The sequence below is a fragment of the Hyperoodon ampullatus genome (genome assembly GCF_949752795.1).
Source record: "Hyperoodon ampullatus genome assembly, chromosome: 4".
NCBI lineage: Eukaryota > Metazoa > Chordata > Mammalia > Artiodactyla > Ziphiidae > Hyperoodon > Hyperoodon ampullatus.
This window is the reverse complement of record NC_136917.1, coordinates 175,927,533-175,955,124: the sequence shown is the minus strand read 5'-3', so window position 1 is coordinate 175,955,124 and position 27,592 is coordinate 175,927,533. Positions and strand designations below refer to the sequence as shown.

The 27,592-nt window shown below is 58.2% G+C and overlaps 1 protein-coding gene across 2 annotated transcripts in view; it reads right to left on the bottom strand.

Moving 5' to 3' along the window:
- The window catches only part of SLC9A3 (solute carrier family 9 member A3), a gene marked incomplete at both ends in the record, with an annotated part of 39,299 nt that extends 21,711 nt beyond the window's left edge, over positions 1-17,588 (bottom strand). For both annotated transcript variants that reach the window (XM_079702552.1, XM_079702553.1), the window contains one exon: positions 17,375-17,588. In XM_079702552.1, coding sequence (XP_079558678.1) covers positions 17,375-17,588 — 214 coding nt within the window. The remainder of the gene's footprint in view (positions 1-17,374) is intronic.
- Positions 17,589-27,592: the final 10,004 nt, after the last annotated feature.

The following is a 27,592-nucleotide window of genomic DNA, read 5'->3' as shown; positions in this document are numbered from 1 at the left end:
GACAGTCTAGACCTTTCTGGGCTGTTGTAAAGATGAAAATCAGATTTCTGCAAGGAAGGTGGATTAAGTGTTTCCTTCCCAAGCCCGGTGAAAACAAAGGGGCAATGGTATCATTTATTTTCTTTATTTTTAGATTTTTGGCCAGGCCAGCAGGAAGGGGGGTCTGAAGACGCTGGCACCCTGGCCTCCCCACCCCTGCAGCCCCTGCGCTCCCTACTGGGCACCGTGAGGTCGGCTCCCATATGCGCGGACCCAGCCTGATCAGCCACCCTGGGGGTGGGGCGTGGGAGGTCTTGGGCTTGAAAACCAGTGGCCGAGTCATGTAAAGCACAAGCAGAGCAAGTGAGGAAACACTGCAGGGAGAGGCAGGTCCACACTGGGAGAAGGAGCCGCATCCTAGACAGAAGAGTGCACTCAGTGATTTACAAACTTGTTTATATGAGAAAATACGGGAGCAGAAACTAAAAAGTCAATGGAGGGACCTCCCTGGTGGTCCAGTGGTAAAGAATCCTCCTTCCAAGGCAGGGGACGCGAGTTCTATCCCTGGTCGGGGAACTGAGATCCCACATGCCACGGGGCAACTAAGCCCGTGTGCCACAACTAATGAGCCTGCGCGCCTCAACTAGAGCCCACGTGCTGCAAACTATGGAGCCCACGCACTCTGGAGCCTGTGCGTCACAACTAGAGAGAAGCCTGCGGGCTGAAACAAAGAGCCTGCATGGCGCAACAAATTCCCACGTGCCGCAACGAAGACCTGACACAGCCAAGAAAAAAATAAAAAAATAAAAATTTAAAAAACCCAACAAAACTCAATGGAGGTGTTGGAAGATGAAGTTAAAGGCTCTCTCAGAAGACAGAGGAAAAAGACTGAGACACCAATGCAGGAGAGGAAATTCAAGAGTAGAAAGGACGACACAGGTTCTCTCAGAAGGAGCTAGAAGAGGGACAGAGGGAGAGACTCGGACGAAGCAGCCACAGACGTCTCCGGCGGAAAGGCTTGTGCTTCCAGGGACCAAGCTCGACGGATGAAATGAGATCTGCCTCAAAGCACATCATTACTGGGGAGAGGAGGGGGGGAGGAGGGAGGGCAGAGGGGAGGGGGTCCCCAGCATGAATCCAGTAGGTCATCAGTCTGCTCAGGACGGTCGATGTCACCCTCCACTGCACAGCCGGTCCCCAGAGGAAGGGGGGGGAAGTCACATTTGATGGAGAATGAGTCCACCAAAGAGGGGCTCCCCAAGACAGAATGCATGGGATGCCAGGCGGGGTGCCCCATGGAGGGCAGAGTGACGGGAGGGCCGGTGCTGTGTCTGGCAGAGGGAAGCCCAGGGACCTGCTGTCTCGGGACAAAGCAGCAGACACGGGGGCTGGAGTGCTGTGCAGCACAGCAGCCCGCGGGGGTTTTGGGCAGGGAGTTAGTTAGGTACATAGAAAATGGCACCACCGACCCCAGACAATCATTAACTTTAGGTAAAACGAACAGTTGTGCAGGAAATGGAACAGTGATCCGTGCTATTCCAGGCTACGTTTCGTGTCGTCATAACAGCGTATGGCACTGAGACCTTGGTGGGAAGGTCAGAACTCAGGGCGCAGCACGTGGGTGGGGGCAGGTTCCCCACGTCTGGGAAGCTCACATCACAGCTCCTTCCCGCCTCGCCCACCTCATGTCTGGTCCCGGCCAAGATAGCTTGAAATGCCCAACACATGGCAGCAAAGCCAGGAGCCACAGGGCGAGCACACTGGCCTTGCTGGGGGCACAGCTGCAGGGCAGACGCTGTGTTCCCAGGTGACATGATTATCTGAGTAGAAAACCCCAAAGAATCAACAGAAAACTCCTGGAACTAGTAAGTGATGATAGCAAGGCTGAAGGATATAGATTGTCAATTGCTTCCTAAAAACTAGCAATGAACATATGGAATTTGAAATTCAATACACAATACCGTTTACATCAGCACCAAAAGAACCCACGCTTAGGTATAAATCTAACAAAATATGTGCCGGGCCTGTATGAGGAGAACTTCTAAACTTGGATGAAAGAAACTGAAGAAGGTTTAAATAAATGGAGAGAGAGTCTACATTTATGGAGAGGAAGACTCAATATGGTCAAGATGTCAGTTCCCAACAGAATCCACAGATACAATGCAACCCCAATAAAAAATCTCAGCAAGTTATTTTAAGTGAATATCAAGAAATTGATTCTCAAATTAACATGGAGAGGAGGTAAAAGACCCAGAACAGCCAAGGCAACATTGAAGGAGAAGAACTGAGTTGGAGGACGGACGTCACCTGACTCCAGGACTTACTGTGAAGCTACAGAAACTGAGACAGTGCGGTGTTGGGGACAGAATAGACATATAGATCAACGGACAGAACAGAGCCCAGAAACAGACCCTATAAATGTGGTCACTGACCTTTGACAAAGGAGCAAAGACAACGCAACGGAGCAGAGACAGTCTCTTCGACAAATGGTGCTGGAACAACTGACGTCCACACAGAAGATGAATCGAGACCTCACACCCTTCACAAAAATCAATTCAAAATGGATCAGGGACCTGAAAAACTATGAAACTCCCAGAGGATAAAACAGAAGAAACCTAGATGACCTCAGGTTTGGAGATGAGCTTTTAGACACAACACCAAAAGTATGATCTATGAAAGAAAGAATTGATAAGTTGGGGTTCCTTAAAATTAATGAAGTGTCTGTGAAAGCTAAGAGAATGAAAGAAGTCATAGACAGGCATAAAGTATTTGCAAAACACACATCTGATAAAAGATTTGTATCCAAAATATACAAACAACTCTTAAAACTCAATCAGAAAACAACTCAACTAGCTAATCAATGAATTTGGTAAGGTAGCAGGATACAAAATTAATGCACCGAAATCTCTGGCATTCCTATATACTAATGATGAAAAATCTGAAAGTGAAATCAAGGAAACACTCCCATTTACCATTGCAACAAAAAGAATAAAATATCTAGGAATAAACCTACCTAAGGAGACAGAAGACCTGTATGCAGAAGATTATAAGACACTGATGAAAGAAATTAAAGATGATACAAATAGATGGAGAGATATACCATGTTCTTGGATTGGAAGAATCAACATTGTGAAAATGACTCTACTACCCAAAGCAATCTACAGATTCAATGCAATCCCTATCAAACTGCCACTGGCATTTTTCACAGAACTAGAACAAAAAATTTCACAATTTGTATGGAAACACAAAAGACCCCGAATAGCCAAAGCAATCTTGAGAACGAAAAATGGAGCTGGAGGAATCAGGCTCCCTGACTTCAGACTATACTACAAAGCTACAGTAATCAAGACAGTATGGTACTGGCACAAAAACAGAAAGATAGATCAATGGAACAGGATAGAAAGCCCAGAGATAAGCCCACACACATATGGTCACCTTATCTTTGATAAAGGAGGCAGGAATGTACAGTGGAGAAAGGACAGCCTCTTCAATAAGTGGTGCTGGGAAAACTGGACAGGTACATGTAAAAGTAGGAGATTAGATCACTCCCTAACACCATACACAAAAATAAGCTCAAAATGGACTAAAGACCTAAATGTAAGGCCAGAAACTATCAAACTCTTAGGGGAAAACATAGGCAGAACACTCTATGACATAAATCGCATCAAGATCCTTTCTGACCCACCTCCTAGAGAAATGGAAATAAAGACAAAAATAAACACATGGGACCTAATGAAACTCAAAAGCTTTTGCACAGCAAAGGAAACCATAAATAAGACCAAAAGACAACCCTCAGAATGGGAGAAAATATTTGCAAATGAAGCAACTGACAAAGGATTAATCTCCAAAATTTATAAGCAGCTCATGTAGCTCAATAACAAAAAAACAAACAACCCAATCCAAAAATGGGCAGAAGACCTAAATAGACATTTCTCCAAAGAAGATATACAGACTGCCAACAAACACATGAAAGGATGCTCAACATCTTTACTCATTAGAGAAATGCAAATCAAAACTACAATGAGATATCATCTCACACCAGTCAGAATGGCCATCATCAAAAAATCTAGAAACAACAAATGCTGGAGAGGGTGTGGAAAAAAGGGAACACTCTTGCACTGCTGGTGGGAATGTGAATTGGTACAGCCACTATGGAGAACAGTATGGAGGTTCCTTAAAAAACTACAAATAGAACTACCATATGGCCCAGCAATCCCACTACTGGGCATATACCCTGAGAAAACCATAATTCAAAAAGAGACATGTACCAAAATGTTCATAGCAGCCCTATTTACAATAGCCCGGAGATGGAAACAACCTAAGTGTCCATCATTGGATGAATGGATAAAGAAGATGTGGCACATATATACAATGGAATATTACTCAGCCATAAAAAGAAACGAAATTGAGCTATTTGTAATGAGGTGGATGGACCTAGAGTCTGTCATACAGAGTGAAGTAAGTCAGAAAGGGAAAGACAAATACTGTATGCTGACACATATATATGGAATTTAAGAAAAAAAATGTCATAAAGAACCTAGGGGTAAGACAGGAATAAAGACACAGACCTACTAGAGAATGGACTTGAGGATATGGGGAGGGGGAAGGGTAAGCTGTGACAAAGCGAAAGAGAGGCATGGACATATATACACTACCAAATGTAAGGTAGATAGCTAGCGGGAAGCAGCCGCATAGCACAGGGAGATCAGCTCGGTGCTTTGTGACAGCCTGGAGGGGTGGGATAGGGAGGGTGGGAGGGAGACGCAAAAGGGAGGGGATATGGGAGCATATGTATAACTGATTAAATTTGTTATAAAGCAGAAACCAACACACACATACAAAAAAGAGAATTCTGAATAAACAACTGTACACTAAAAAAAAAAAAAAAAAAAAAGAAAACAACCCAACTGAAAAATGGGCCCCAAATCTAAACAGATACCTTACCAAAGAAGAAGTGCAGACGGAAGTTAGGACACGAAGGGACACTCCCACCATGCACTGCTGGAAACACAAATGGAAACAGCACCACTGCTCATCCTCCAGAATCATTAAAGTCCAGGCCCTGACCACACGAACTGCTGGTGAGGACGTGGAGCTCCAGGAGCCCCAGTGGGAATGAAGAAGGGTGCCACCGCTCTGGAGGACAGTCTAATAGTTTCTTACGAACTCAACACACTCTCACCATGTGATCCAGCAATCATGCTCTTTGGTATTTACACAAATGAGTTAAAACCTTATGTCCACACAAAACCCTGCACACACAGGATTATAGTAACTGTATTCATCATTGTCAAAACCTGGAAGCAGCTAAGGTGTCCTTCAGCAGGTAAGTGGATAAACTGTGGTCCATCCAGACAGTGGAAGATTCTGCACTAAAAAGAAGTGAACCATCAAGCCATGAAACGACGTGGAGGAACCTTAGATGCATGTGACTAAGTGAAGGAAGCCGATCTCAAAGGCTGCATCCTGTAGGATTCCAACTCTAGGACATTCTGGAAAAGGCAAGACCATGGAGACAGTAAAAGCGTCAGTGGTTGGGGCTTCCCTGGCAGTCAGGTGGTTAAGACTCCGCGCTTCCAATGCAAGGGGCACGGGTTTGATCCCTGGCCGGGGAACTAAGGTTCCACAAAAAATAAATAAATAAATAAATAAATAAAGTAGATACGTGTCATTAGACACTTGTCCACACTCACAGACTGTATGACACTGATGGAAATTTAATGTGAACCTTGGACTCCAGTTAATAATAAAGTACTGATATTGGTTCATCTATTGTAACCGATGATCGGTGCCAGTGCAAAATGTTGACAAAATAGGGAAACTGTGTGTGTGTGGGCGGGGAGGGGTACAGGGAACTCTCTGGACTCTCTGCTCCATGATCCTGTAAATTTACAACTAAAAATATTCAGTCTACTAAGTTTTAAAAGCCAGCATCTCTGCAGCCATGGTGGGTGCTCCTCTGGAGGGTGGGCCTCGCGCTGGGATGTGGCCTCAGGAGGCCAGGCCAGGGACGGAGGTGACACACTGAGTACGAGAGGGCGGGCTGGGCGGGCTGGGCAACACGCCTGCTTGTCACCCAGAGGGAGAACCCGGTGCCGTCAGCCTGCAACTTCCCACCAGCGTCAACCATCCGTCCTGATTCTACTGCGCCAACACGACGGGAAGGTTCCCCCAGAACTTTTACAAACAAAAGCCCCACTTTTTACTGCAAAGGGTGTTGTTGCCATCAGCAGGGAGGGGTCCCACGGACCAGCAGAGGGAGGTCCGGGGCCCGGGACGCTGGCCGGGAGGGGGCCTGCCCGCTGGGGGTGTGCGGCGGGGCGCCAAGGAGGGCAGACGGGGAGGGAGGCGTGCGCGGGCGTGAGTGTGTGCGAGCATCAGTGTGCGCGAGCGTGAGTGCGCGCGGGCGTGAGTGCGCGCGAGCAGGGGCAGCACCATCTTCAGACGGCAGCTCTGGCGGCCCCGGCGACGACGGCAAAGCCAGCGACGTGCCAGACCCGCGGTCCGGCTCCGGTCAGGCCCAGGCGCGCGGCCGTCTCAGACCTTCGAGTCTGCGGCGCAAGGCGCTTCGCCCAGATCCGGGAGCTCCGCTCACGCGGGCCTCGGGGCGGGAGGACCTCCCAGGGGAGAATGTCCCGCCCGGGGCGCAGCGGCCTCTCTGGCCGGGCCAGCGTCCACTCCTCACCCCTGCGGGCCTCTCCCTCCTCCGAAGGAGGGGCCCCGACGACCACCCGCCGCAGGGTCCTCGGAGCGGGGGCTCCACGGGAGGCGAGAGCCGAGGCTGCGACCCCTGCGCCCCGCCCCTGCGCACACCCCGTGGGCCCCCGATGGGCGGCCCGGGCCAGGCTGCCGGGAAGAGGTGCAGACGAGTGCGCGGCTGCGAAGCGGAGGACCTTGCTCCCGGACAGCGGACGATTTGTCTCGTTTAACTTTAACTTCCCACAGTCCGGCCGTGGGGCCTGCGTGGATTAGGCTGAGAACGGCTAAGCATGGCCCCGGGGCTCCTGCAGGCGGGGGGTGCGCAGGGATGCGGTGGTCCCACGCGCTCCGGGCGGCCTGTCCTCAGAGGCGGCCACCGCGGGCGCGGGGTTGGGGCCAGGCCTCCTCTAAGGACAGGCCGTCCGGGCAGCCTGCCTCCTTCCCGCTCCTCTCCTGGCCACCTCGGGCCCCCCTGCCCCAAGATCCCGTGGCCACGGGCCACGAGCGCGGCTCCGGACGGCAAGGACTTGCAGCTTGTGGCTTGGGAGGGCGCTCGCTCCAGCTGTCTTCTGACATGTTCAGCTCATTAACACTAAAAGGAATCTCCAGATCGTGAGAAAACCAGGATTGTAAATGGGAAGCCCACCGGGGCTGCTGCTCGCGTGCCAGGTCCCTGGGTGCCCTTGAGGGCCAGGTGGGGGTCTGCGGGGGCTGCAGAGACAAATCCCCCTGGTCTCTGCCCCCCGCACCAGCTGGAAGAGGCCGGGGGGACGGGCGTGTTGGGAAGAGAGTCCCAGGGCACTGGGCCCGGGGGAGCAGTCGGGTTGGACTGTCTCCCCTGGTCTGGCGAAAGGAGCCTGTCCTCGCTCCGGGCGGCCGGCCACGTGTGCTCACCCTGCATCTGCCAGTGCCTCCCTGGGGTGCCCCGGCGGAAGGCAGAGGGGGTGCTGGGCCAGGATGTGCTCCCCTCAGAGCCCCGAGGCAGGCCGTGCGCAGGGCTTGGGGCTGAGGGCGCCCTTGCCATCGGAACGTTCTTGGACGGTCCTAGCAAGTTAATGAGTAAAGGATTTTGACAACAGACACCGTGTTCTCCATCCAGGGCCTTCTCAGAAGCTTAAAACTGCCCTCCTTTTGTAGTCTGTCCCCAGGAAGGTAGGCTGTATGGCGTTGGGGGGAATGAGGGGGAGAGGGCTGGACCCTCACAGCCTGCACGTGGGTGTGTGCCCACAGGCCCCACCTCACACACTCACCCCTGAGCCCTGCCCTGCTCGCTAATTATAATTGCTAAATGGCGGTCACATGATTCCCCCTCCCAAATCCCAGCGACACTGTACTGGAGACCCCAGCACCGAAAGGGTCACCTAACAGCCGGGGTTTGAGGTGCACCTGCCTGGGGCCGACACCAGGTCACAGAGAGGTCACTCCTGGCCGGCTCCATGCAACACCCTCTCCAGCTGGGAACTCACTGGGTAAAAGCCAGCACCTTGCCGAGTCCACAAAATCATTCCCATCCCAGGACAGGTGGGAACTGCGAGGCTGCAGGCAACAGGTGTGTGGGGAGCAGGACTGCCCAGTCCCCTCCTTACCCGGCATTAAAGGACACTGGCCCCTGCCCTTGCTGGTGCCACGAGGTCCTGGCTCCCACCGTCCACCTCAGACTTAGTGTCTGTAGTTATTGTGTGACTGTCTTGGCATTTTCGTTTTCACTCAACTATTGTCCGTTGACCTCTTGTTAAGGCCGGGTGCTGTGCAGGGTAACTACAGTGTTCACAGAATGTCCACCAGGCACCTTCTAAGCACCTGTTTAAGTCTGCACCTGAGGGAGATGCTGAACCTGGCCATGTCCCTGCTTAGGAGGCTGAGGTGTCAGAGGGGACAGCAGCTTGCCCACAGCAAGGCCATCACAAGTCCTCTTAGATGCAGTGGCAGACCAGGCAGGTGCCAGGGTGTGGGGGGCCCTGGGGAGTCCTCGAATTCTGTGAGGTTGCAGGCAGCCTCCCGGAGCCCAGCCGGGTGGTGCCTGCTCAGGACAGCGACCGTCTGTTTCCGCCTGCTGCCCGCCCTGGAGACCCACAAGCTTGGGCCTGGCCCCTGCGTCACCCCAGAAGCTCTGATTTGAGATTTTGGGGCTGACGACCCCCAGGGGACTGAACCGGACTGAGAACCGGGGGTCTCGCCAGGCTTACCAGAAGCTGATGAGAGTCTGAGGCCGGCGACACGCCCACCCCAGGCTACAAGGCAGCTGGTCTCCGTCTGGATTGTCAACTGAAGGAGGAGAATGAAGGTTTTGCTGCCTCAGGATGAGGAAGGGTTAGGTTTAGGGTTAGCAGTCACACGTGGAGGTGCTCTGGCACATTCTGCTCGGTTACCGAGTTACTGCTGGTGTGCATGGGGGTGACACTGCCTTCCGGAGAGCCTGGCCTCCGAACTGGCCTGTGCAAAGTAGCAGGAGGGAGGCTGTACCCCTCCCACCGCCGCCCCCAGGCCTGCTCTGGGGCCCTGCCTTGGGGGTGCCTGGTGGCTTCTCCAGCAGAAAGGCCTCTGTGACCCCAGGATACAGCTCTCGGGGGGCCAAGCCTCCTCCCCCACCTGCAGGCTCTTCCCAGCGCGCCCCTGGGAGCCCGGCTTCTCCTGCTGGAGTGGGACCCGGGGGTCTCCTCACGGCCCCGTGTGCGCCCGCTGGCTGTGTGGGGTGAGGACGACGTGAGCACGACCAGAGCCCCGGGCCTGTCTCACCCACTCCTCACAGACCCTGCTAGGGAGAGTGTGACCCAGAGGCACATGAGGGGACCTCAGGTCCTCAGGTCCCCAGCATCCATGGCCACCTGGGGGACTAGATCATAGTGCCACAGGTGAAACCCTCAACCCACGGGCACCAGCACAAACATGCAGGCGCGAGGGCCTCCGGGGCGGCCCTGCCTCGATGGGTCCACACCAAGCAGCAGGCAGGGGGCCACTGCACAAGCACCCAGCACGTGCGGGCCGTGTTCCAAGGAAAGCAGGCTGGGAGGCTGCAGGCCCGTGTTCGCTGTGCCCCAACGTCTAGGGCCTGCTAAACCTGAGCAGAAACAGAGCCCCGTGAGCTGGCGGTTTCCACCCTTTGTGTGGTTCCAAGAGATGTGAGAAGCAGCCGTTTCCAGCTTTCACGTTTGGCCTTTCCCAGCTGAGAACTCAAAACCAGCTGGACTTTGGCAAGAGAGCTCCGCAGGTGGTGAACTCGTCGGAGGCTTCCTGATATACCCAGGAGGCAACGGAGCCTGGCCCTCGCTCCCCAGCCCGCGGCCTCCTCCGCGAGCACTGGGTGGGCCCTAGAGGACTCTGGTCTGTCCCCGGCCCTGGAGGCTGGAGGTCCAGGCTCACAGGACACCCTCCCGAGCCGACAGCTGGCCACCCCGCCAGGGCCACGTCTGTGCCGGAAGCAGAGGGTTCAACCAGGGGCCTGGGATGCCTCAGCTCAACACCCCCCCGAGTCCACAGCCTCCAGCCTGTTCCACCTCTCCACCGTCCGGCCCTGACCACCCCCCACCACAGCTCCGGCGGCCCTGACACCTTCCCATCCGCCAGCGCTGGGGCCCTGGGGCTGGCGTCTCCGCCTGGCCCCGCCTCCCCCAGCCCCTCTTCCTCTGCCGGCCCCTCCCTTTGTGGCCCATCTCGACTGCCCCCCAGAGGGGAGGCCCACACCCTGGCCACCACCTGAGCCCTCAGCCTGGACTCTGAACCCCGGTGTCCAGCAAACCCTGGGGCCTCTCCATTCATTCTAGAACCGATGAGTGAACGCTCAGCTCACAGATGTGGACCTGAGATGCAGCCAGCTCCAAGGAAAGGCCCCATGACCTCAAGGTGCCGCCCGGGGCCTTGCAGTGGGACCTCAGCCCTGGCCCTACAGGCGGGTCAGGCCTGGCAGAGCCGGGGTCCCGGCAGAGGCGAGGCAGCCCCAGGCCCCTCCCTGTCCTGGGACACCGGAGGCTCAGAGGCCAGAGCAGCAGTGCCTGGCTGGGCCCTCAGTGCTCAGGCATCTCGTTCGGAGTCTCCGGAAGGCATACCTGCGTCTCCCTTCCGCTCCTCGAGCAGGTACGCACCGTTTTTCTGGCTTGTCTGTTCTGAACACGCTTATGGGAAGAATCTTACAAAATCAGAGGGATTTTGCAAACATTACACACCACCACGGGGCAGCTCAGCTCAGGGGATGATGGGTCCGACCCACCCTCATCTCTCCCTTGGGGTCCTGTCCCTCCCGGAGGGGTCAAGGGTGCTCGGCCCAGAAGCCTCCGAGGCCCCACTTCGCTGGGACGCGTGTGGCTGGTGGACCCGCTGGCCCCTCCCCTGCCACCCCTCTCCTGGGGGGCTTCCTCAGCTGCCCCGCAAACGAGCCCCCATACGGCCACCTCAGGGCCTCTGCAGGGTCGTCTGGATCCTGGAAACGTCCCCCCAACCCTCAGGGCTCGCTCCTCCCCACCCGGGCTCTTCCCTTCTTTCCTGTTCCGCAAGGACTCGCGGCCACGCCCCCCGCAGCTGAACCCGCCTGCTCCCAGGGGCGTGACACAGCCCGAGGGAGGTCTGGGTCTGTTCCATTGGAAGCCGTGTCCTCGTGGCCTGCAGCAGTGCCAGGCACGTGGCAGCATGAATGTTTGTGAGATGAATGTTAAACTAGAGCTCAGAGCTGTGGCTGCTAAAAATCAAGCATTTTGGCTGCACTAATAGAATAAATCAAACGTTCGAGCCCAGACGTCATACTGTGCCGGGGATACTGCGCCGCTGGGGCCTAAGTCCAGGCTCCGCCCAGAGGGCGTGCAGGCGTCTGTCTGCGGCCTGCGAGTGGGGACCCGTGGACCTGTTCCGCCCTATCTTGCTCCAGAAGGCAGGACTGGGTGTGAACGGACCGAATCAGCTCATCAGGGAGCCGCTTCAGGCCAGGCCTCGCACAGGCGAGCTCTCCCCACCTCAGACCTACAGCCCATGGTGCTCCAAGCTGATGCGGCCTTGCCCTCGGCCTGGGGTGGTCACCAGGTGTGCTTGTGTGGCAATTCCAGTCGAGAGTCTGGCTAAGGAGCTTAGCATCTCGAGGGTCTGGACGAAGCTCACACCATCGTGGAGTGTTCATTCCTTCACCCACTCACACGCCTGTCCAGCCACCCGTCCAGCGGCACGTCCGGCCGAGCACACACGTCTGCACACACACCTGCAGGAGCGCTGCTGGGGCAGGCCGGCCTCCAGGCACTGGGGACACGCAGGAACGAACAGACGCAGCCCACGCCTCTGCAGAGCTGACCTGGTTGAACCCAGACCCCAGTGTTGAGGGGGCGACATCAAGACCCCAGTGGGCCGGAGGGTTCTGAGCTCAGAAGAGGAGGGGGGAGAGATGCTGGTGGGTGGGGCTCCTGGCCTGGCCGCAGGGGGGACGGGGGGTAGCGGCTGGGCTTCAGCTAGAACCCAGGGAAGCCGGCAGGGCCACAGCCTCACACCCACGGGGCCTTGCTGCTCCCGTGCCCGGCGCTCCTTGGGCCTCTGCCACCCCGCCAGCCCCCTGCCCATCCCCCCCCAATAGTGTGCCTCCCCCATCCCCACGCGGCCCACAGGCCCCTGGAGCTCAAGTCCCCCAGTCTGATGGGCTCTGTAGGCACGGCTGGGTGGGGGGGGCCTCTGCAGGCACCTGGGTCCTGCCAGCACCCCTCTTCTCCCTGCCCTGGGCAGACAGACTTCACGGGATGGAGAAGGGATGGAGAAGGGAGAGGAATCACTGAGCAAGGTCAGGAAGGAGGGCGGGGCTGGCTGGGAGCAAGGGTGCAGGCGTGGGGTGGGCAGAAGGTCACCCCAGTGAAGCAGACCTCACGCCAGGAAAGCACCCGGGCGCCTCCAAGGTTTCCTGGTGCAGGGGACGGGGCTCCAGCTGTGCCCACCTCAGCCCAGGGAGGTCACCACCCACTCTGGGCTCCAGCGCAGACAGGGCTGCAGGAGTCCCTTCTCAGAGGGAAGGCAGGAGGCGTGGAGGGAGCCCAGGACCACCAGCCCTGACCTGGCCCGCCGCACACTGAGTCCCCTGCCCCACTCGGCCACACGCTCCTGGTAAAACTTGCTGTCAAAAGGGGCTCAGATGCTGGGAAGAAATAAACGTGAGGCTGATCAGGCACCGGACTGGGAGAGCCCAGCGGCAGGTGTCAGGGACCTTTGGGACTTGCAGTCTTGGGAACACTGCTGTGATTCTCTTGGACCCTCTTGTGGGAGTTGGCTGGATGGAAAAATCCCTGGAGAGTTCCTTCTGCCAAGCGGGCAGCACTTCCCAACCTTTGCCCCTCTTCCTCAGGATACTCCAGAAAGATACCTTAGCTCCAAATGCAGTGGATTGTTTTACAGCCCGTGGCTAATTCTCCCACGGCAATTCCTGACAAATGAAACTTTACGCTTTCAGCACAGATGTCCCTCCCACAGAGACTCTTGGGAGAGGCCTTGGTTCCAAGACCTTGGATGATGGGTCTTGACTCCATCTGTCCTGCCAGGCTTGGGGTCCACTAGGGCCCGCTGATTCGTCTACTCCTGGGAGGATGGAGTCCACCGAAGACTCCTGCTGCTCACTCTGCCTTTTTAGGTCATCCTTGTTCTCCAGATCGTCTCATGCCTTCTTTCGAGCGGTGTAAGGGAAATTTGGTGGGAACAGGGAGAAGAGCATGGTGGAGGGCGCCGGGGAGCCCACAGGAAAGAGGGACAGGGGTTGGGTGCAGCGATGGGGGTTCTGGTCTTAGGACCAGAGCACACGGAGCGAAAACCACAAGCTTCTGGTGTCAACCCAAGGAGGTAAATATGGCCCACCATTCCCCGACAGCCTGGGAGCACAACCCAGGGCAGACACCCGGCGCCCGACGGCTGAACTTCAGAGAAATCCACCGACGCGGCAGGCGCTCTGGACAGAAGCCATGGGTGTCCCAGCACCCGGGAGCTGTGCCCCTCCCCTGGCAAGGGCTGGGGCTGGACCAGAGGAGAAGCCACAGTGAAAGCGCTTTGCAAGGGACGGGAATCGGGGTCTAGGGGCCTGGAGAGCAGAGTCTGACCTGATAAGGCAGCTGCTGACACACCCGGCAGAACAGAGCGTGACCCCAAGGCTGAGCTGCAGCTGGAGCACAGGTGGGAAAAGGGACCTGCGTCTCCAGGAGCCAAGGTGCTGCAGTCTCGGAGGGGCAGAGTGGGTAAAGTGTGCAGATAGGGTCGCACGCGTGACCCTAAAGGCCCTGGCTACTCCTCAGGGTGCCTGGGGGACCGTCTGGCTTCTGCTGGTTAGGAAGGACACCCCCCGCCCCCCACCAGGGTCTCCTCCTCCAAGACTGGGTGAAGAGGGAGGGGGTGACCAAGCACGGAGCAGAAGCACTTGCAAAACCCCAGGGGCCACGGGGGAGGGGCCGAGGGTCTCAGAGGACCACGGCTGCTGGGCACGCCTGGGCCAGCGCCACCCACCCCAGCTGCTGCCTTCTCTGGATCCGGGGGACCCATGGGCTCCGGGTTCTTCCCAAAGTGTTCCTGCCGGGGTGTGGGGGCAGCCCCCTGCCTCCTTGCAGGTGGGATTTGGGTGGGGGCACCCTCTTAGAGAGAGAGGAGATGGAGAGGGAGAGGAGAAACAGCAGAGACGGCGAGTTCCTCCTGGCCCTCTGGCTCCGCAGCTCAGAAGCCGAGTCACCACTCCCAGCAGCTCCGGCCAGAAGTCAGTGGTGCCCTCAACCCACCGGCTCGGCGCCAGAGCACGACAAACGGGGTCTCCCTTGCGGCCTCCAGGAGCACCTACCCTGGTCACCCCCCACCTCCAGGCTCTGTCTCCAGAAGCCGCCTGGATCTCCACCTCAGGTGGGCCCCACCCAGTGCTGCCACAGCTTCGTGATCCCGCACGGCCGAAGTGCGCCCACTGAGTCCACTAGGCGTTGGCCCCAGAGGAGGCCAGAGGAGATGGGACAGGATGAGGGAGAGGGAGTCCAACCTGGTCCAAGGCCCAGACTGATCCTGGTGTGAGTGGCTGCAGACTCGAGGGGCCCTGGCGAGCACACGTCCCACCCGCGGCCCCGGGGCTTTCCCCACACACCCAGGGGCAGACACCGCCCCAGTGCAGGAGAATCCTCAACCTTGGCCCTGCAGGCCCAGCCGGGAGCTGTGGGCCAGCTCCCTCCCTGGCTTCATCCCCTTCTGCATTTCTTACAGATGCAAGAGCAGGTAGGGACCCAGGCAGGCCCAATGCATCCAGCAATAGGGAGCGGGGGCCTCGGGTGTCTGTGGGCTCAGCAGCCACCCCTGCTCCTCATCTCTGTCAGGTGCGGGGAGATGTCTGTGCAGAGACACCTGGTGGGCTAGAGGCGGGGCCCGGGCACCAGACGGGTACTTGCAGGTGCTGGGCTGCGGCAGGGATGCCTAGGGTGGGGCCTCGAGGTGGATGGTGAAGGAGCATCCCGGGGGCAACAGGGACGGGACAGGGCAGAAGGGGATGCGGGGACGCCGGAGGGAAGGGCAAGGAGGCGGGGTCACGTGAAGCCCATGCTGAGCCACCCGAGAGCCTTGGGGACCTGGGCAGGGTCAGTGCAGTGGGTTCCAGAGGACGGGGCGTGGCTGGGAGGGGGCTGGGCCTGGGGAGGGTCCCAGCTTACTTTCTAAGATGGGAGAACGAAGTCCCTCTGCTGTGCAGCCTGTTCACGGGCGAGACCCTCTGCCGTCACAGCAGAAGCCTCCAAATGCAGGACAGCGTGGGCAGCGTCAGGGCCAGGCCTGGCCCAGGGCAGGAGGGCACTCCCAGGCCAGCTAGGCCGGGCCCATGGGTCTTCTCTCTGGGGTCCTCTTCATGCTCCCTTACAGCCCCCACCGAGCCTCTACCCAAGCTGGACCCCCTTCCCCCCGGATGGGGCCAGCAGCCCCAGGGCGGGCGAGCTACCGAAGTGGCCACAGGCAAACACATTCTGGGCCTGCCCTGCTCACGAGACGCGGAGCTGGTGGGAGCAGGGGGCCCCGCCCCCCCACGGGCCTCCCCCCCCAGAAGGCCCCCTCTGGAGGAGCTAAGCACTCAGGAGACCTCGGGACAAGCTCTTCCTGGGTGAATAACAGACACTGGACCTCCAGGTGCGGGACCTGGGGCTGGGCTCGCACAGGAAGGACACGTTCGCTCTACACGACAGGGGGGCTCCAGGTCCCAGGTGGGGACCCCCGGAGTGTCACGGGTCCACCCTGCACATACCCTTACCGTGGTTTCACAGAAGAGAGAAGGGGACTGAGGAGGAGACCCCCGCTCTGCCCCAGAAACTGGTCAGCTCCCAGGGGAGCCTCAGGACGGGGTGCTGCTCCTAGAGCCCCAGGGTGAGGCTGGACCTACCCCGTAAGTGACCAGCAGGAAGTGGCCAGTGTCGGCAAGTCCCCTGCGGCAGAGACATCCAGAGGAGACACAGCACATGAGACCCCGTCTCAGTGCCGACATTTCACTCCTGACATCACAATCCCCCACAAAGAAGCCAAGGAGTGGAGGGCAGCTTGGGCACAGGGACCGGGCAGGCAGGGCCAAGGAACTAAACAGACACCGGAGGAAAAAGGGGGAGGCAGAGGGGCCGGAGAGCTTTTAAAGAAACAGAACAAAACGAGAGACTTAAAGGGAGGTGGCTGGCACAGCAGGACACACGGCAGGCAGGGCTGAAGGAGAAACGGGCTGTAACCAGCCGCCAAGGAACACCGGGAACCCCCAAAGCCAGGTCCAAAGTCCTCTGACCGCCTCTCCCCCTCAGAGCCTGCCCCTCCTGGCCCTGCTGAGGAGGTCAGCACCCCCGGCCCCTCCCCATTCCAAAACCTCTGCGGACCCATCCCCGTCCGGCTGCTCTGTGGTGCGGGGGGGGGAGTCCTCAGACCCCCTCACAGGGTTTCCCCCGCTCCACCTACTAATTACACCTGCCCTCACATCTCCGCCACCTCAAGGAAGACCCTCCCTGGTGTTGATCAACACGTTGAAACTTTGGTCCTCAGAGGCGCTTAAGAAAGCTGACCTTCCTGTCACCTTGCCCGGGAATTACCTGCAATTCCCACTTTGCTGGCTCAGTGGAGCAAGTCAGGAGGAGAGAAATCTGACAGACCAGGATTTTTAAGAGAGAAACGCTGTCAATGGAAAACTTGCTCCTATAAATAGGACTGTACTGGGTTTCATCTTGGTGACACCATTTTTCTTTCTGCACTGGGGACGGAGTGCTCCAGCGCTTGAAGGCAAGGACGTTCCCTCTCTCCTGCACTAACAGCCCCGACAAGCCCGACGGACAGAAAACCTGGCTGTGGGAGCCCCAGCGCGGAGCAGTCCGCGACGTCTGCTGGCCGGGATGGGGCAGAGGGAGTCCCGACCGCGGAGACCCGGGGACGCAGGGACTCGGGAGGCTGCGCCCGCCCGGCCGGGACCGGGTAACCCTCGGTCACGAGCACTGCCACTCCGGGCCCGGCCAGGCTCGCAGTCCCCGAGCCTCGCCCTGAGCGACCCAAGGGCCGAATCCCTGGGGCTGGCCGCGGCGCTCCCCGACGGAACCGCCGGGCAACCGACCTTGGACGCGCCCCTTCCACAGGGAAGACCGCGGACCCGGCGGAGCCCGTGAAGAAGGCGGCGCAGGCAGTCGGCTCTGTCCGCCGGGGGCGCAGGAAGGGACCTGCAGACCCAGCGGGTGGGCGGAGGGGAAGTCGTGGCGCGCCCACGGAGCCCAGGCCGGCTTACCGATCTTGGCCAAGCTGGCCACGAGGATCCAGAGCGCGATGATGTACGGGTCCTGGACGTGGTGCCATTTGAAGGTGACCACCTGGAAGCCCTGGCTCTCCCCGTGCGCGCCGCCAGGGTTCTCCTCGAAGCCCTGCGCCCGCGGCAGCTCGCCCAGCGCCAGCAGCACCAGCAGCAGCCCCCAGCTGGGGCCCGGGGCCCCGCGCCCTGACATCGCCGCCACCGCTCAGCGCCCTGTCCAGATGCTCAGGTCGCCAGAGCCCTGCTGCGCTCTGCGGGACGTGCCGCGCCGGGGCCGCCGGACCAGCGGGGCCGGCGGGACTCGCGTTGGGCGGCGCGGAGCCGAGCGCGCTCTGGGTGAGGGCTGCTGTCCCGGTCCCCGCCCGCCAGGGTGGCCTTTAATCCGGCGCCCCCTCCCTCCCCGGGGCGGAGCCTTCCCGCCCGCGCCGCGCACACGAGAGCGCAGCCGGAGTCGCCTGCTCTCGGCCCGCCCGCCGGCGTGCGGCGCACGCCCGCCAGGCCGCCAGACCTCGCCTCCCACCACCGCGCCCCGGGAGCCTCATCTTCCACCCACGCCGGCCTGCCCCCTCCCCGCCCCGCGCGCTCTGCGTCCCGCCCTCTCTGGCGCCCGGGGCTGGAGGGCGCAGGCCCGGGCGACCGCCTCCCTTGGGGGCGGAGGAGGGCAGCGCCGGGGTCCCTGCGGTCTCAACTGCCGGGTGTGGGCGTCGGTGCCTCGGGCGCCCCTTGGCTCCACTCCTGAGTTGCCTGGGGCCGCTGTGGGCACACTCACCCGGAGGCGCTCCTTGTCCCTAAAGGCGGGGGCCAGGGGCTGCGCCGAACCCACTAGAAGCCTGCGGTCAGAAGGGGCCAGGCCTTAAGGCCCCTGCTGTGTCTCCACCTGGAGCCTGCGTTTCCTGACAGGGTCAACCACTTGTCCGAAACCAGGGCCTCCCCACTGTGCCTTGGCGGGGGAGAATCCAAGTCCCTCTGCCCTCCCCCATCCAGGGCTGCCCCTGTTCCTTTCATGAGGGGCCCCTCCCCGCCGACCTGGGAGCCCAGCACCCCCCCCACCGCCCAAGACCTCCAGCAGGGGGACCCCGGGCCTTCCTCCCCAGGGCTTGGCCCCGCCTCCACGCCCAGCCCTCCACCTGCTCTTGCTGGCACTGCCAGCTAGGTGGCTCACCTGGGCCCTGGATGAGGCCAGGACAGCCCTCATTTCCTCCCAGACCCGCCCTGCAGCCTCAGTACCTACCGGGCATACCCTCTCCCAGTGTTTCTGCCCCAGGCCTAGGAGGCAGGCGCCGTGCTCCGATCCCCCGGCATACCCGTCCGCTGCACCTTCAGAGCCCACACGAAACCTGGCTTCTGCTCAGCACCTGTGCCCACCAAGCAGCTGCTCAGAGCCTCCCTCCCGCCCCCTTCACCTACCCTGTCGGCCGCCTGGGGACCCTCCTACTTAGAGGAAAGGACTCGCTCCCTCCCTGACCTCCTTGGAGACCCCTTCTGGGTCTCCTTCCCTGAGGTGTTGCCTTCTCCCACCACAGCTGATCGCATCTCACAGTTGTGACACGCGGGCTCCCTCCAATCTTCCGGCCAGGCCTGCCCTCCCCGTGGGAAGATCGTTCCATGAATGAGGGGCTCCACAAAGCCCGTGAGGCTCCTGGCTGCTTCTCCAGTTCCTGACACACTGCCTGACCCACAGAGCACCCAGGAGACACTGGTTGGATGGACAGACGACAGATGGCTTGGTGGGCAAGTGGGTGGGGACGTGGGCGGGTGCATCTTCTAGTATCTGAGTCTACATCGGAGTCCCAGGAGACCTGAGCAGTATGACTGTCCCTCGGGTTTCCTCCCCGGTTTCTTGCTGATGGGAAGCGGCTACTAGTGGTGTAGTGGAGAGAGAGCGGGTTCACATCTTGCTCCACTGGGCGGCTTGACTGGGTGGCTGAGCTCTGGGGGTGGGGGGCTGGGAGACCATTTGGGCAGATACTGCCGAGGGGTTCAGTCCTCGCTGGGTGTCCTTCGAGGACTTTCTGCTGTGAGGTGGCCCAGGGGTGCTCAGTAGGGGGAGGAAGGTCAGCCTCGACGGTTGCTGTCAGGGGCTAGACTGAGCTGAGCACAGGGTCTGGCACACGGCGCCCAGCACCAGGGGTGTGGTCCGGTGCAGTGGGCTGTGGTGGGCTCAGCCGTGTCCATGTTTCTGTCCGCAGCTCCATCCTCAGCCCACTGTCCTGGAGACAGAGCCATCAGACAAGCTTGGGGTATCTCTGGCCCAGCACACGCCCCTGTCCCTTTGTCAGGGCTCCCGAGCAAAGCCTTTCGGAAGAGTGGCCTCTGGAGACAGCGCCCTCACATCGCACAGGACAGCCACATCCCCACCAGAACAGTGTGTGCTGTGCTGCCTGCCCAGTGACCCTCCGCCCATGTCACCCTCTGGGGTTTTCACCAAGAGCCTGTCCTAAGAACTCACAGCATTTCTCCTGAGTGGGACTGCTTCTGAGACCCAAGAAGCTGTTCAAAGGGCAGCAGAGCAGAGCGTTACCCTGTGGACTCACGGATTCAGAAGGAATGTGATGCCATCATTGGCTGTTGGACGGGGTGCTGCAGAGGTGACCACAGGATGCCCAAGGACAAGGGGACGGGAAGCCCAAAGCCCCTGCAGAGGCACGGGTGGGCAGCTGGAGCACCTCACACGGGAAGCAGAGCTCGGGTGAGAAGCGTGGCTGTTTGGCTGGATTTGTGGGCATCTGCAGGATGAAAGCATCTCCGGGGCAGGTGGTCAAGGACGGTGTGGAGGCCAGCCTGCCCTGTGAGCCAGCCAGTGTAGGGGTGTGCAGTGTGCACTGTTCCTTCCCTTCTGACACCCACGCCCAGCTGCTGGCGCCTCCCCTCGACCACGTCTCCACAGTGTCACCCCCATGGGCTGGGGCTGTGGGTGGGTGTGCAGCCTCCATGATCTCTTTGCTTCGTACTGGGGTATGATTTTAGGCAGGGCTGCAGTGGCTCCACTCCAAGGCTGCCATCCACACCAGGACACACCTGCAAGGCCAAATGTACCCAGAGGGCGGTTTGCGTTTGGGGAGGGGGGTTGGCAGGGCGTGTTGGGAAGTGTCCTCAGGACCCTGATAACTGTGCTACTCACAGTGGCCATCAGGCAGCCATGGGCCTCCCCTCTCTGCCCCCTGCCCCCACTCCCCTCCCCTCCCCCTTGGCCTGGATCACCTGTGGGTTTGTCTGCACACAGACGCTTGTGCTGCCAGAACGCAGCACCACAGACGGGGGAGCTTAAACAGCAGAAATCTATTTTGTCACAGAACTGGAGGCTGGAAGCCCAAGACCAAGGCTTGACAGAGTTCTGGTTCTGGTGAGAGCCCCTTCCTGGCTGTCAGCTGCTGTGTCCTCTGTGGCCTTTCCTCAGAGTGCAGGTGGTAGGTGGGAGGGAGCTCTCTCTCTTTCTCTTCTTATAAGGCCACTGATCCTATTGGATTATGGCCCCACCCTTATGACCTCATTTAACCCTAATTGCCTCCAAATACCATCACAGTGGACGGTCAGGGCTTCAACATAGGAATTTCAGGGGGGACACAGTTCAGTCCATAACACCCATGGAAAAGCCACAACCATACAACATAGCCTAAAAAGTTAAAATAATGCAAGTAACCAGTCCAAACCCTGAACTGCAAAATTAAGAAAATAAAAATGGAAAACATCGCATCTTGTCCATCATGATAATTTTGGTTATGAATTTCATTCACGTCGTTGGTGGAAAACATCTTGTGCATAAAGAGGCAGAGGCTTCTTGCTTTTGCTGACAACACGCAGGGATGAGAGTCACGTTTTTATGTTTTATGTGGGAGGCTGCACACAAGGCTTCATCACTGCTACCCAGTGGTCACTCCGGCTCCTCTGAAGGTTTTGTTACCCAGGAACTCCTGCACTGCCTTATTCCCTCTGCTGAGCACCTACTGTGTGCCAGGGACTGTCCAGGCGACAGCCCCTCTGGGAGCTGTCCAAAATCACCATAATTGAATATTTATGTTCTCTTGTTTGATTGCTGGAATAAAATTGCATTTCTCGAACAAATTGTGAGTCCAGCTCCTCTGTGGTCTGCCTGTCAGGCTTTGAGGCCTCGGGTGAGCCTGGAGCCTTTGGCCTAAGGCCGAGCTTGCAGGGAAGGAGCCTTTGGACATTCAAGCAGGCACTATCCTGTCTCCAGTGCCCCCAGGATGCCCCCCTTAGGGTTGGACTCACACCCCCAGCACTGTCCCACCGCCAGGATGGCCAGGCCAGGGTCCAAGGTGGGGTCGAGGTCCTGGGAACTGTGGGCTGCACCACAGGGTCTCGGCCCCCATGGGCCCCCCCAGGGCGATGCACAGTCTGGACTTTGGGGGCTGGGCTGGTTGCAGACCCTGACCCTGACCAGGGGCGATGCCTGTCCTCCCCTCCCCACCCTCGAGGACACCGGAGACCCTCCCTGACTCTAGTGACCTGAAAGACTCCCACCCCCATCTCTCACTGATGCCACTCCCCTCCCAGCTGGTCCTCGCAGCCCTGACACTGGGGACTCTTGGCGGGACCCCCACTCTCCAGGCCTGACCCCTCCCTGCAGGGTCTCAGCACCCCCTTTTCTGGAAGCAAGACCCCCATTATGGGAGGAACCCCTACCACAGATGCCCCTGACATCCCATGCCCTCTCCTGGCTGGGAGTCCTCAGGGACCAGGCACCTGCTCCCCGAAAATGACCCTGGGACCCCAAACCGCAGACCGTGCTCCTGGTGCTGAGACCCCACGAAAACCCCTCGGGCGGGGGCATGCTTGGACCCCGTGCCTGGTGACTTGCCCTCCCGGCCTCCAGGCCAGCCCAGCGGCCGGGAAACCCTGCCCACGGGACGCAGCTCGACCTTCCTAAGCCCTCGGCCCCCAGAACCAGCCCATGACCATCATTTGACAGACTGGGGAGAAAGTGGGTGACCATTAACAGAGGCAGAAAGGGCCTTTGGTGAAATTGAAAATCCACTCAGGACAGGACAGACAAGAAGGAGAACTCTTAGCAATGCCCAGAAGGACTTGGACAAATTATTAGAATTAAGGAGAAGTGGGCAAGCAAGGCTGCTGGCTACAGAACCAGCTCCAGTTCTACATGCAGCAACAAACTCTCTAGAAAATGAAAGTTACTTTATTATTATTATTTTAAAATTTATTTATTTATTTATTTTTGGCTGCATTGGGTCTTTGTTGCTGCGCGCGGGCTCTTCTCTAGTTGCGGCGAGCAGGGGCTACTCTTCGTTGCGGTGCACGGGCTTCTCATTGTGGTGGCTTCTCTTGTTGTGGCTCACGGACTCTAGAGCACAAGCTCAGTAGTTGTGGCTCTCAGGCTCTAGAGTGCAGGCTCAGCAGTTGTGGCGCACGGGCTTAGTTGCTCCACGGCATGTGGGATCTTCCCGGACCAGGACTCGAACCCTTGTCCCCTGGGTAGGCAGGCAGATTCTTAACCACTGCACCACCAGGGAAGTCCAAAGGTTAATTTAAAAGTACTATTTAGGGGCTTCCCTGGTTGAGCAATGGTTGAGAGTCCGCCTGCCGATGCGGGGGACACGGGTTCGTGCCCTGGTCCAGGAAGATCCCACATGCCGCAGAGCGGCTGGGCCCATGAGCCATGGCTGCTGGGCCTGCGCATCTGGAGCCTGTGCTCCGCAACGGGAGAGGCCGCAGCAGTGAGAGGCCTGCGTACCCCCCAAAAAAAGTACTATTTACACAACATCAAAAATATGAAATACCTAGGAAAAAAAATCTATCACGAGATGTACAAGATGCTGTTGGAGAATTCTCCAGGGAAGCATCCGGGCCTGGACTTTTCTAGGTGGAAAAGCTTTAAATTATAGATTTAATTTCTTTAATAAATCTCATACTGTTGAGACTTTTTGTTTCTGTTTGTGTCCATTTTGGTAAATTGAATTTTCAAGGATTTTGCCCTTTTCATCAAAAATATCATGTTTATTGACACAAAGTTCCTCACAGTGTTTTAAGATCCTTTTTGTGTCTGCGAGACTCTGCTGTGATGTCTCACTTTCCACTCCTCACGTTGGTCGTTCTTGTTTTCCCTCTTGTCAGGGATCCGTCCCACCGGAGGGTTCTCAACATTGTGAATCTTCTCACGGAACTGGATTCTGGTCCTGCTGACTTTATTGTATTTCCGTCTTCTGTTTCATAGTCATCATTGTCTCTTTCCTTCTTTCTTTGCTTTCATTTGATATTCTTTTTCTAGCTTTTTGAACTGGAAGCTTAGGTCTTTGATTTTCAGTGTTTCTTCTTTTTTAATATGTGACTTTTTCAACTAAAAAAAAAACAACTATAAAGCCCCCTCTGATATTCCGGTGGATTTAATGTGCTGCATTTTCTTATCAGTTCAAAATATTTTCCGATTTCTGTTGTAATTTCTTCTTTGACATAAGTTACTTAGAAGTGTGTCGCTTATGGCAGTTGCTTAATTTCCAAATATTTGGGCGTGTTTCCTGTTATCTTTCTGTAGTTGAGATCTAATAGAATTCCACCATGACCAGAGAACATACACTGTGTGATTTCAATCCTTCTACATTTGTTAAAACTTGCTTTGTGGTTTAGAATCTGGGCTATTTTGGTAAATATTCCATGCACCCTTGATAAGAGTGTACATCCTGCAGTTGAAGGATGTAGGGTTCCATTATTGATATTAGTTTGTTTAGTCAAATCGGTTAATTGTGTTGTTCACATCTATATCATTACTAATTTCAGTAACTGAGAGAGATACGTTACAACCTTCCTCTCTGGCGGTGGCTTTGTCTGTCATTTTAGTTCTATTAGCTTTCGCTTTCCATGGTTTAAGCTTTGTTTGAGGACTGCTGTGTCTTCAGGTTGAATTGGCTCCGTGTCATTATGGACTGTCCTTCTTTCTCTCCTAATACTTCTTGCCTGAAGTCTCCTCTGATACTCGTGTAGCCACGCCAGTTTTCTTTTGGTTAATGTGTGTATGGAGAATCATTGTCCATTGTTTTGCTTTCCATCTGTCTTTATATTTAAAGTGCATTTTTTGTTTTCTCATCAAGTCTGACAAGGTTCACGCATCTGATCGTAACTAGTAACGTGCGCGTGGTGATCTCCGGGTTCAGGGCCTGGGCGTTGCCATGGGCTTCTTGCCGTGTCTGTCTTTCCTGTCACTTACAGTGCCCCGCCAGGGCCACAGCTCCCCTCTGCTCTATCACTTGCTCAGACTTAGCTCAAATGTCTCCATGTGCTTGAATGTTTTCTTCTGCTTTTTGGGCCCAGTTAATTTCCCCAGGAGTTCCTTTTATATTCACTTCCCTTCAGCAGAGATTTGCTTGACCCACTAGTCTCTGCATGTAGCAGCGACACCCCGGCTGCCCAGCCAAACCATGGGAAGTGGACTCTCATGCATAAATGTCAGAACAACACGAGTGAGCCCTGGAGACACAGAGCAGGGCCGGTCCAAGTGGCAGTGGCCACATGGGGATCCCTTCACCACCACCCCAAGTTCCTGTGGTCCCGTCTTGCTCGCCTCTGCCCTGCGGCGTTCCAAGTCACTGTTCACACAGAATTTGGCTGTTGTTGGAGCTCCCGGGGCTTCTCACAGGTGAGTGGTCATCCAGGCCGTGTCCTCTGGCCTCCTTCCAGGCCCAATGGCCCCCGCGGACTCTGGGGTGTGTCCCGGCCAGAAGCAGTGCGCTTGCTGGGCTGAGCCTTTGGGTCAGCCTCATCGCTGGATTTGTCCTGGGCCCGGCCCAGTCCTACCAGGCCCACCCTCTGGGAGGGCCCGTTCACCCCCAAAGTCAAGGCTGCAGCCCATGCAGCCAGACCCCAAGGCTGCGTGCTGGCTGGGGACTCCCAGTGCCCGCCCAGGAAGGATGGGGCGCTGAGTCCTGGGGCCGCAGGGCTGCACCCACATGAGTGAAGGGGCATTCAGAATGGGCTTGGGGGCCCCGGTCGCCGTCGGGTCTGCCCTCCAGCGCCACGTCGCTCTGGCTGCTGGACGTTACTGAAGAAGAAAGGAATCGACTCGTCGGGCAGCTGCGTCCCAGCTCTGACACTCTCCCCACGCGCGTCCTCCCTCCAGGGGGGCGTTCACACACTCCTGACGCCTTTACTTTCCGTGCTTCCCCTGAAACCAGAAGGGCCTGGAGCCGCTGACACGGGAAGCCGCTGGGCCCACACCCGCACCCAGACGCCCACCTGCTTCGGGCCAGGTCTTCTTTATGTTGACGAGCCCGAGTTCCCCCAGGTGGCCGCCCACCACGGAGCACAGATGTGGACAGCCCGGTGGCCTCATCTGCACCCTGCGATGTGCACCACGGTGGTCCCCTCGGGACTGAAAACCTCTCCCGCCTCACCCGCAGCCCCACCTCCCCTGGCGATCGATAGTATCAGGCCAGGCCCAGAGCAAACACTTGCCTAGAAGGCCAGGTGACAATAGCCAGACAGGGAGAGCAGGGCAACTGGGCTTTGTCTGGGGCCAGCACGGTGTGTGCGGAGGGCTTAGGAGGCTCTGGACCGCGGAGCTGGGTGCTGCCCAGGTGAACACTCTGTTCCCGCACGGACCGCCATCCGCCGGGATGAGCCCCATTAGCCGGGGACGCGCCAGCTTTTTTAACACATTCGCTCCTGACAGCAGTTATCTAGAAAGAATCCAGAGTGGGAATTCCCTGGCGGTCCAGTGGTTAGGACTTGGCGCTTTCACTGTGGCAGCCTGGGTTCAGTCCCTGGTCGGGGAACTAAGATCCCACAAGCCGTGCAGCACGGCCCCCCCGCCGACCACGCACCCCCCCCACACACACACAAAAGAATCCGGAGAGATTTCTCCAGGAGTAACTTCAGGACTCCTACTAACATGCTATGAAAATTGGCCATGAGCAGATTCATGCATCTGGCCTTTTACCCTCATTCTGAAGTATGAGCAGTGTCTGGTTGGCTGGCTGCGGATTCACGGAGAGCCAGGAGCCTTCTGTGAGCCCTGGGCTCACACACCCTAGAGGGGGCGGGAGGCCTGGGCAGCTGCAGAGCCTGCAGAGGCGGGGCCCTGGGGTGGCGGGAGGCCACGGGGCTGGACCCCCAGCTGCCTCTGTCGTGACTCAGGCTGGCGCTCTGGCTGGCTCTGGGGGCCTGTCATTGTCACCAGCGGGACTGTCCCCATTTAGGAAGCACCGCGAATGCCACAGGCTCCTGTTTGGGGAGCTTCACACTGGCTCAGACTGGGGTCCCCATGGGGACTCACAGGCGGAATCGACGACCAGAGTCTGAGTCCTGAAACCAACGGATGGCGAGCGTGCCGCCTCCGACCCCTGTCCCCCTGAGCCTCGGAGCAGCTGCCCCCAGCCTCCCTTCAAGCTCTCTGACCAGCTCCGGCGTTGCCTGAAGCTGAAGGCTTCCCGGAGGACAGCGCGCGGCGGGGCCAGCTGACGATGGAAAGTTTTCACGGGAGACGTGCGACGGGGACGCACATTCCTCGGCAGGGCTGCGGGCGCAGGACGCTCATTTGCACACATTAGCCTTTCAGATGGCGACGCCACTCATGCAAGACTGCCTGGCACAGGGCGGCTTCTGGGGGACTGGGCGTCCAGGGCACAGCCAAGGTCCGCCCGCCCCAAACGGCCTCTCCCCTCGAGGCCCCCAGGCGAGAGCTGCCTGCCTTCGTCAGAAAGCCCGCAGGCAGGACAAAGGGCTCTCTCTGTCTGCGAGGTCGGTCAGGACGGCCGTGCTCCCTGCGGCCTGACGCCTCTGCTGGTGCTTTTGTGAAAGCGGCGCTGCTCCCTGCCAGCGAGGTCCCAGACACACTGTTCCTGCACCGTCCCGAGTGACCCTCGTGGAGTCCTCGGCCCTGGCTGCAGGCGGGTCCAGGTCAGCGCAGGGCACCCATCCGTGTCCGGGCAGGAGGCCGACCCCAGCCCAGGCACCCACTGTGCACCCAGGTCATTCCACTGTTGCTCCCTGGGCCTCCCAGCCGTGGGAGGCCCTCTGCCTGGATGCTGCAGGGCACGAGCATGTCATCTGTCCGAGGGTCTGGGGATCCCTTCCGCCTGCCCTGAGGACATGTGCAGCATGCCGTTGAGGGGGCCACCCCTGTTGGCCCAGACTTGCCTGAGCACAGCTGTTGGTTCAGACTCCCCTGAGAGACACCCCCAAACAGAAATAAGGGCTCTGGAGGAACCCGTCCCCACTGGAGGAAGAGGA